The sequence below is a fragment of the Centruroides sculpturatus genome, unplaced genomic scaffold (assembly GCF_000671375.1).
Source record: "Centruroides sculpturatus isolate CEXI.00-Female unplaced genomic scaffold, Cexi_2.0 scaffold229, whole genome shotgun sequence".
Taxonomy (NCBI): domain Eukaryota; kingdom Metazoa; phylum Arthropoda; class Arachnida; order Scorpiones; family Buthidae; genus Centruroides; species Centruroides sculpturatus.
In genome coordinates, this window is record NW_019384527.1 from 496,338 (window position 1) to 507,493 (window position 11,156).

General features: G+C 32.8%; 1 protein-coding gene and 1 long non-coding RNA gene across 2 annotated transcripts; both read left to right on the forward strand.

The window, feature by feature from the left end:
* Nucleotides 1-3,546: 3,546 nt before the first annotated feature.
* On the forward strand, nucleotides 3,547-5,457 carry LOC111622886. The gene is made up of 2 exons (XM_023365344.1): nucleotides 3,547-3,950; nucleotides 4,182-5,457. The coding sequence occupies exon 2, from the start codon at nucleotides 4,186-4,188 to the stop codon at nucleotides 5,212-5,214; it is 1,029 nt and encodes a 342-aa protein (XP_023221112.1). The 5' UTR covers nucleotides 3,547-3,950; nucleotides 4,182-4,185; the 3' UTR covers nucleotides 5,215-5,457.
* A 3,815-nt stretch (nucleotides 5,458-9,272) lies between these two features.
* On the forward strand, nucleotides 9,273-10,394 carry LOC111622887. Its single transcript, XR_002756357.1, has 3 exons — nucleotides 9,273-9,371; nucleotides 9,446-9,560; nucleotides 9,992-10,394. It is a non-coding gene; the product is annotated as an uncharacterized LOC111622887 (long non-coding RNA).
* The last annotated feature ends 762 nt before the right edge of the window (nucleotides 10,395-11,156 follow it).

Consider the following 11,156-nt stretch of genomic DNA (forward strand, 5'->3'; position numbering starts at 1 on the left):
CGTTTTAATAGGGCACGCCAAGAGAATGTACACTAAAAAGAAATTTTTCGAAAAATTTCCCCCCACACGGGGAAGTGTTATACATTTATAATAGATACATTTTGAGCCACAACAACGCGTGGCGGGGGTCTGCTAGTTATGTAATAAGTACGATTTTAATGCACAATATATATATATTAAAATATTGCACATTAAAATTGCGTAAAATTGCACAATATATATATATATTGTGCATTAAAATCGTACTTATTACATAATTATATTCTTTAAAATATAAATATTCATATTAAGACCTATACAAAAGTCTGTATTAATTATTTAAATCAACAAATTTCTCATACCTCTGCTTCATTTAATCGCTCTTCTTGTTGATTGATTCGCAGAGAAACCAGAAAGTTGTGTAATAAGAATTATAAAGGAAATCAATGAAATCGAATATTGAAATTTCGATTTTAAAGTTTCGTCTCACTGATTTTATTTTAAATCTTAACAAAATGTAACACAGTATTTGTATTGTTTACTTTTCAAATACGTATTGAAAATTTAATTTTCATAATTTTTTCTTAATGACAATAAAGAAATTCGAAATTATGCCATTAAACATACTTATTGGATGATAGTAAGACATATCTATACTAATATTATAAAGAGGTAATGTTTGTATGTATGTATGTATGTATGTAAGTTTGTTTGCAGCAGGTAATCTCCGAAACTACTCATCCGATTTCAAAAATTCTTTCACCAATATTTAGAATGGAACCTCGGTGGACATAGGCTGTATATTATTTCGTTAAACATTCATATAAATTAAATGATATCATCTATAGTTAAGGCTTTTTTTGTCCAACAGATGGCGCTACGAGTACGACGCCCTAAGTTTGCTTTTCTGCGAGGCATTATGCTTTTCTGTGAAAATGAACTAAAGGGGATCTTCTTCTATCTGTCTATATAAATAAAAATGTAATGTTCGTTTGTTCCTACCGGTTCCTTTGAAATTTTGATACAACGCTGCATTCGAATACGCACGTGTTTTTATATACTGTAATATACGTGTCGAAATTCTCCTCACTGAAGGGAGATGGTTAGGATTAAGGCTTATGGTAAAGAACTCTGCTTCTATTTATACTATTTTAGATGCGGTTTTTTGCGTTTTTGATTGCGTTTTAATAGGGTACGTCAACAGAATGTACACTACAAAAGGATTTTTCGATATTTCCCCGCGGGGGAGAGGGACAGGATTAAGGCTTGCGGTAAAGAACTCTGCTTCTATTTATACTATTTTAGATGCGGGTTTTTGCGTTTTTGATTGCGTTTTAATAGGGTACGTCAAGAGAATGTACACTAAGAAGAAATTTTTCGAAAAATCCCCCCCCCACACGGGGAAGTGTTATACATTTATAATAGATACATTTTGAGCCACAACAACGCGTGGCGGGGTCTGCTAGTATTTCATATTTTAACTTAGTATTTCTTGCGGATAATCTGCGGATTATCTGTTATAACGTTAATTTGAACATATGTGTATTATGCAATGGGACGATTATCCGAAATTAAATAAAGCATGTATGCATCTGGCTTCCGAAAAACTTTTCTGCACCTGATATCATATCACCATATAAAGAAATATATGTCAAATGGATTCAAAGTATTAGTAAAATGATTGAAAACGATATTTTTACTAATACATTTCATTCTGAATTTTATTTAATCCAAGTACGTCGACGAAACGGGTCGATTTAATATACATAAACGATAAGTTTACCTTGAAATATCGCTGTCTTTATTAAGTTACACAAGTGGTTAACCACTCGACCGTTTGTTACAGTTATGATGTTTTTATTTCAATTCAACAAACTTTATTAACACGGAATCCGTTACGAAATATGTTAGTTTTTTTTGGACATTAACAAAATTCTTTGTGAATGATCCGTGAGGATTCGTTTCTTGATCTCCATGAGCGGTCATCTGACCGTCAAAACTTTATTATTGTCAGATTTATGAAAAATTCGTTAGTTTATAATATTAAACACTGTATAATAAATAAATCAGCAATGAGTTACTCAACGTTCCCTTCAACATTTAAAATTTTGGTTGCGCCATCTGTTATCATATTTTATTAAAAAATATTTTATATTTTTAACTATTATAAAACGGCAAATAGCTTAATTTTGAGGGTAGGGTGGGTTGAATAAGAATTGTAAATGTTAATACAAATAAAATAGTCATTAAGTCAGATATCCTATTTGAGATATGATACGTCCTTCTTTTTTCTCCTCACTCCGTTGACCTTTAACTACAAAATTTAATAGCATCAATAACCTTAATACACAAACCTCCTTACAAATTCAGGAATTTTTGAGAAAGAGCATGGGAGTTATTAAGCTTCAAAGAGGGTAAACAAAATCGTGCCCCAATACATACATACACACTCATACACGTTAAGTTAATCCTTTGAGGCTGCCTGACCTTAAGGAACTTCAGAATTTCCTATCGACCACACACGAAGAAGAAAATCTCTCAGCAGAGGCGTAGCTATTGTGGGGCAGCTTGCCCCGGGCGCCACTCGCAGAGGGGCGCCAAACGGTCTCCAAGACAAACAAGATTTGTTTCTGGAGGAGAAGGGGCGCCAATATACAGTCGACCTCCTATAAGATCATAGATACATTTTATTCTTTAGGAATCCGATTTCTTACGAGTCCTTCCAATCACAACCCGACATGTGTGAAGTTTACGGACTATGGCTGATTGAAAGGTTTTCTTCCATAAAATTAATCGATTCTAGACTAATCGGACTCAACATTTCCAAAATATGTATATATTTTTTTTGGAAATAATCCGTATAAACTACGCTATAAACAAAAAATTATAGGATTACTTACCGAGTGTGCACCATTCGACATCGCCATTGCTCAAGCTTGTTTTCGTCGCGGAACAGCTCAGCAAAAGCGGCCGATTTCTAATAACTTATTTTTCTGCGAAAACTTCGTTGAACTTTGGAGACATCATTAATATAAATAATTTTAATCGCCGTTGAATAAGAAATGTTTCTTTCACAAGAAATGTATAAAATTACAGTACTGTATTAGACTTACGGTACCTAATTTACATACTGACAGACGGTANTTGCATTAGAAACTATAAACATTTTATTTGTATTTTTTTCCAGTTTTGATTGTTTCCTTTTTATAGAGCACTAAGAGTACCTTTGTTTTACACACTCATATGGGTCGCTCAGCCTCACAATGGGAACGATCGCGTTGTGGAAGACGGGGATTGACAATCCCAAAAAATTCCTGTAGTGTTTTGGACAGCAGGGATGCGATCCTGAGTCACTCCTCGAGGCAATCTAAAGCCGTAACCACAACTAGGACATTGGAAGTCTTCATTGGGCTGCAATTTGAAAAAATTGTAAATGACTCTGACTGTTCTTCTTTAGCCTCAAGAACGGATTTACATAAATGAAAATCGATACCAGATATGGAAAGTGAACGACGGGAGGCCTTGATTAACTACTATATATTATATATTTAATCAAGGAAAGTTTTTATATAGTTATATACTATAACTGTATAAATATTATTGAATTGAAATCATGTGACTTTCGACCTGGACAGGAAGTCACACGATTTCAGTTAAAAAATTTCCACTGAACATAGTTACATAGATGACCGGCATGAGTTTGTTGTTACCAGGAAAAGTATGATGTGCAAGACACTACAATTTCTTTTTTAACTTTTTCCGCCCTGTGGGCACTAAGAAAGCCTCTTTCTGCAAGTCCATTATGGATTCGGACAGGACCACAATGGGAAGGCCTAGTGGTGAGGGACAGGAGATATCCGAACGGACCCAACTCCAAAAAATTCCTGACTCGACCGGATTAGTTTCCGGGTCTCACAGAGCGGAAGGTTACCTTTGACCGCTCGGCCATTAGGCTTCGATACTAATTTCAGGTCGAGAATAGGCTATATATATTAAATAAATTAAGAATATAATTAAAAATTGCAGCCCGGCATTGTGACGATGTTAGAATAAATTTTGCTCCTTTGTATTTAATTTTGTATGAAGTTGATTTGCAATTTATGAAGTTTTCATTTTTATGTATATTTTAATGTACTTATTTTTATGAAGTTATTTTTCAATTCAGTGTTGTAATGTGGCTTTCTTCCTATCACATCGATTAGGTTCATGGAAGAAGGAAGAACAGAATTGACATCTTTAGATAATGCAAAAGAACTGTATTATTTCAGTAATAGTTATAAAATATATTCTTTGAGAAATTTTTGTAATGAATACATCTTATCGGTCATTAATAACCAAAATATATTCGATATTTACGAGTTTGCATACAACGTTACCGATAACTCTATTAGATACAAATGTTTGAAATGGTTCGACGAGGAATGTATGGAAGTGTTTAAAAAATCAAATTGTAGTAACTGTAATGAACGTACAATAAGCACTCTCGTATCTCGTCCCATATATAAATGGATGAATGAAGCAGACGTGTTCCATACTGTTTATTACTGGGCAGAGACGAAAGTAAATAAATCAACCAATCTGCGAACAATTATGGAACCATATCTACCGAAAATCAGATTTCTAGCAATACGACCGGAATGTTTTCATCGATATGTTTTGCCATTTCTGAAAAATGTATTAACAGACGAAGAAATTCAACTAATAAGAGAATCATTGTCATCCACGTGTACATCAAATCTCCCTGCTTTTATTTGCAGAAGTAGAGAAGAGAGAAAAATTACATATTACGAAAACTTGTTTTACTATATGAATCGAAGTTCTATGAAAACTGATAAAGATATTCTTGTTACTAGTAAAACCCGATTTATATGTGAAATATTTCCAAAGCACAATTGCTTTCTTACCGACATTCTTCTTCCCATAAGGCATTCCAGAGAAGAAAATATTTCTGGTTTCTTAAAACTTATTGTTAAAAATACTCAAAAATCATTTCCTGAAACATTTTTCTGTGATGGCGAGGGACAAGCAAAATGCTCATCACCTATATATTTAACTAAATATACGTCTTATCATTTTAAAGCTCGGATTGATAAGTATATTTTTTCACAAACTGATATACGAGTAAAGAAGGACAGCTATTATTATTCTCCAGAACACTATAAAAGAAAAAATGACAAAAATATAAATAAAAAGAACAATCAAACTTTTTATTTTGAAGCAATTCTTTACTTTTAATACAGGAAATATATAATAAAATATATTATTCGTAAATCGTTATCTTCTTCTTTGATATTTTACTCTTTCTGTCCTGGACCTTTTTAATTAATCATATCTATGAAAGGTGGAAAATCTAGTTCTGTTTCTGGCTGGAACTGTCGGAACTGTTCCTCAGAGCTGCTTATTCTGTTGGACTGGACAGTTACGTTCTCAAACCGTTACGTTCTTTCGACAGTTACGTTCACTTACTTCTAGTATAGGTAATGTCGTATATCCCACCCCAAAATATCGATTTGATTTATATAAATTAACTAGCAGATGATCCCGGCGCTGATCGGGCAAAACAAACAATAAGATTATTAGATTCTTTCGTACTTCTAATTCTATTATATTATGTTATAATATTTGATTTATATATTGATAAGTACGAATGTTATCTTACGTGAGGGTTTAAAACAACAAGTGTCACGCATTTTAAAAATTCTCTAAATTGTAGAAGAATAAATATATAAAATGTGTTAGGAAAGGATTTATCATACCAAGTGAACAATCTAAGAGTATCAAGATGTTTTATGAAAACGGAAGAAATGAATTGAGAAGTTTTCTAAATATTAAAATTATTTATAATTTTAATTTACTCGAGAAATTTTTGATCTGAAAATAATTTATAACCTGAAAAATTAATTTTTTAGATTGTAAATAATAAAAGTTAATAAGGCTATAGAAAATAACTCTTCCAAACATTCACGAGACATTGTTCTAACTACTCAGCGGTCTCACAACTGAACGACACACACGTTAAGGTCGGCCTGTACAGTCCGCCAAAACTGCTAAATTTTCTCCCATACACTAACAGGAATTACTCAAGGTCAGGCTTGCATGGTTAATCCTCATAGGATTAACTTAACGTGTATGGCTGCCTTTTAACATCCATACATATAGCAAAACCCCATAATTTTTTTTCATTTCTTGGCAATTCAAAGTCCACAGAATCAAAAAAAATGTAAAAATTTGGGGGGTCATTTTTTGACCGATCGTCATACTTTCCCTCTGTTATATATAACAGAGCCGGAAAAGTAAAAAATAAATAAATAAATAAATAAATGAAAAAAAAAGGAAANAAATACCTATAATACAATAAATATTAAAACGAAAACCATATAAAGAGTTTGGTTATTTTAGCTTACCATTGTCACGTTTATCACGATACTCGAACGGCACGAAATGGCACACTTTCATTGGTCAAGTAGACACAAAATGAAACTGTATCTTAAATTTTTTCAGATGTTTACTCTACCACTAAGAAACTGTTCCATTCGGAGCCGAATATCAAATGGTCATCTGACAATAAATCAAATTTCGCGAAAAACGGACCAAATATTTTAACTCGGCACCTTCGAAAATCACTTAAACGATATTTTGTGCACTCCGGTAACTTCATATTTTGGATTTTCCTATTTCAATGTCCCATACCACTGGTCCGATAGAAAGGAGGAACTGTTGCAGAAGAAAGTTGAAGTAATTCCAGCCAAAGTCCTTGACCTCCTCCTGGAAGAGAGGATGATCAACAACTAATAATTAATATTGGTCTACCAGTGGCGTGCAGTGACATTTGATGATAGGGAAGCTGTGTTTTCATAAAAGTTATAAACAAATACTGGAAATACTGTAGAATTAAAATAAAGAGTTTATTTATTTTAATTCTACAATAGATACATTGACATGAAAGAAAGATATAAAAAATTGTTTATAAAAGTAATTGCAAAATATGTACAGTAAGAGCCCGCTTAACGCTGCTTTTTTCTTTCTTCCTTGTGTTAGAGGAGTGTATTGCTATTCGCTTTTACTCCTGAAGGGAAGAAGTGACAGCATATGGATCGCAAGGCGACGGAAGAGTCGGCTAGAAGAGACACGAAGGGGGATAGAATGCCTTTCGGGAGGACTTTTACGGGAAGCTGGCTCCCATAAAAGTCATCAACAAAGAGAAAACACGGAAAAACTCCAAGCTGCCAGCCTTGTCCGATCGAGGTGTGAACCCACAACCGAACGCCGGTATTTAGGGTCTGGTCATCGCCACTATGGACTCTATGAGTGGAGACGGAGTCCACTCGGCCACTGGTGGGCTTAGCGCTGCCTCGCTTAACGCTGATTCGATATAACACGGTCTGCTCGAAACCTAAAAAAAGGGGAAAATTTACTCTGATTCAAATTATCGCGGCATTTCATTGATTAGTATATAATACGATTATTTGCGAACACGAACCAATCAGCAAAAGGTGGCAAAAAGGTGTATTTTCTTTAAATCTATGTTTGTTTGGTGCAATTTTCGAAAAAATATAACATCATGGATACCTAGAAAATATCGACTTTGCTTGGAAAGAATTTACTGATAAATGCACGAACGAAGTGTGGAAAAAGTTATGGCTAAAGGTATCCAAGAATTCTCAACGAGAAGCGCCTGTCGCTGTATCGTTAGGTTGATCAAACTCAACCTAATCAATACAGAAGGACTAGATGTAGACGAACAGGACATTGAGGAGTTACCGCAGGTTGCCGGTGAGAGTCTTAACGACGACCTTCAAGAACTGGAAGAACAAGGAATCCATGTAGAACTGGAAAATAGTGATTCTGAAAACGAAGAAATTTCTCTACAGATTCCATTAGTAAAGTTTGGCAAGATGACCGAAATCGTTGATCAAATTGTAACGAATGATTCAGATTTTAAAAGCAGTGCAAAAGCAAAACGAGACGTTTTGGATGCGATCTTCTGCTACCGACATTTGCTTAAGAAAATAAAAGGGTGACAAATGAAACTTTACGACTTTATTGCAAAAGAACCAGAATTTCAGAAAAGACAGGACCTTCGTCACAAAAAGTGAACTATTAATATAGAAAAAATTAACTAATTAATATGCACACAGAAATGTATAATAATATATGTTTATGTGTTATTTAACATATTTTATTATACAAATTAATGTAAAAATAACTTAAAATTAAACTAAAACTTTTTTATTTTTCACTGTGTGTTCCCCTATCCCTATTTAATCTATGTTAAAATGACCTCGTTTAACGCTTTGTCGTCTAGGAATGCATCCCCGCGTTAAGCGGAGTCTTAATGTATTTATATTTTAGAAAATATAAGGGAAGAGGCGCTTCCACAGCTTCCATGGGCTAAACGCCACTATGGTCTACTTTTAATATGTGAAAAGGGATCCGTGTTATACAGGTTGTGATGACTCCGCACGTAATCGAGTTGCTAACCTTAATGTCCGAAATACTTCGTATGACTTGTTTAAATAAATAATATCTTGTAAAACTGTAAGAATAATTGCTTATATGTTATAACTACACGAAAAAAAAACCTTATCTGATTAAGAATTATTAACTGTATTAGACCGTATTAACTTATTAACCATAAAAAACGTTTTCAATCACCAATGTTTTGTATCTATTTTATCATTTTATTTTAAACTAGCTGCAAGGGCCCGCTTCGCTGGGTTTTTATTTGTGGGCAAAAAGTAACGACAGTGAAGATTAAGATAATTACATTATAGCCAATCTTACCCGTTTTCACAGAATGCAAGAATTAGGTCCCCCGTTTCCAGACTAATTAGAGAATTTTTACGTTTAGTCAAACGAACTATTTTTAACGTTTCTGGAACGTTTACAATCGTTCTATAATCGAACCAATATTCGAATTTTATGTTCGAATTTAATTCGAACAAATTCGAACAAAACATTCGAAATAGAAAGCCACTTTCAACCACTTTCAGCCTCATATCTCCCGCACCCTTATAGCTATCGAGACGCAACCACCCCTATGCACGAATGGAGACTTGGGGCTACCACCACATACAAACACCATTCACGTGCGATGTGTAGTTTTTGCGGAAAAGTGAAATATAGGGACATACATGTCCATTTTTATATATATAATATAGATAATATAGATATAGATATAGATATAGATTGTATATTTGTTACTGCAATTTATTCTTTAGATTCAAATATTCCAAACAATTTTGTATTTTAAATGTGTTCTTAACTGTTCTTTACAAAAAATGGACATTTATGAATATTCCACTATTTTTAAAAACCTGGGACATAGTCTGTAAAACAGGTTAAAAAGTTACGGTTAATAAGTGATTCTCAGTCAGATAAGACGTTTTTGCGTAGGTTAAGAAGCAACTACCTGGGTATTAATTAAGTATTTTATGTTATAATAAAATGTTTATATTTTTGCTAGACCTACCTTCATAGAACTGGGCGTACAGGGAGATTCGGAAAATCCGGAATTGCCATAAACATGATAGATGAAAAAAGAACGTTGGAAATGTTAAAAAAAATTGAAAATTGCTTCAGTAAGTGAAATGTGATAATTATACAGTACTCGTTTTCACGTTTTCTTTAACAAGTAAATGTGTGCAGAAAAACAAATATTTTAATTGTTATACTGCACATTCGAGAAAATTTTTTTTATTTTTAGACTTTTGTTAGATTAATTTAAACAAATAATATTTCAAATAAGTGTAATCTAGGAAGTAATTGCAAGTACGATTTTTTTCCCGAAGCTTTAGCAAATTTTTGAATTTTTAATTTAGTGATTAGATGATATTTAAGTTTGAACACGGNACAAATAATATTTCAAATAAGTGTAATCTAGGAAGTAATTGCAAGTACGATTTTTTTCCCGAAGCTTTAGCAAATTTTTGAATTTTTAATTTAGTAATTAGATGATTTTTAAGTTTGAACACGGATGAAAATTTTAAACGTGACGAATTTTCTGTTTCAGAGCGCAAGATCACCCGATTGGATGCGGAAGACGTAGACCAAATCGAAAAACTCGAAGAGAATTGAATGCTCGGATACGAATTGTGCCGTAAAATTTTGCATATTTTGTCCAAGTTTGTAAAGAATTATCATTTAAAATATAGAAATTTCCATGTGTAAAATAGATATGAAGGGTAATCCCGAAGCTTTTTATATTAAGTTCACTTTTGTAAATTCCGCGAGTTAGCATTTTATACACATAAGCACATTTTACGGATTCTTCTGATATTATATTTCCATGTTTGATGTGACGAAAGCATACCGAGTTTTAATTTATCAGTAAACAGATAATCTAAAATAATCAATGTTATCGTTCTAATACCGTTTCTCGTGGAAAGGTCGCCTTACAGATGCTGTATAGTGTTTTTTACTGGCAAAGATTTTTACTTGTAAATAAAATTATTGACTTTAATGATAATTGTGCTTAACTGTTTTTTGAAATTTATTTATTACAAAGCAGAATGGGGCGCAACATCTGAAGATATGCATGTAAATCAGTAAAGTGGGTTTATTAAGCAGTTGGAGATCGTCTTTTTTATTTTAACATTTAAAGATCTGCATCCACATCCATATTGTGGATCTTTAAATTTCTAAATACTCGTTAACCTAGTAACAATTTTTCCATAACACTTAAGCTGTTACGCAATTTACGTGCAATTTTTTAATAAGATCGCTTTTTCTGGTAACTCAGTTTGTTTTTTAATTTACTAATTTCAAAATGAAAATACCTAAACGTAAATCTAAATGCGTTGTGATGTTTTCTGTGACGGGTGAATTTTAAGCAGTGATGTCACATATTCAGTTGCTATAATGAATTTCTCATTATTTGAGTTTCCGGAAGTTTTCAATAAAATTCGATGTAACTGGATCATAAAAGAGTATTAAATAAAAACAAAATAAATAATAATTTTATCGAAAATACGTTCGGGGGAGAAAATACGAAATTTTACTAGAACGCATCAAATCCAAACAAACTGTTTGCAAATGGCTCGTGTATAAATATAACACTGCAACAAACAAAAGTTACATTTTGTTTATAAATGTAAACAAAATGTAACTTTTGTTTGCTGCGGTACATCAAAATTTCTGATCAGAAAAAATACAATTTTGAATAATTAAATAAATTT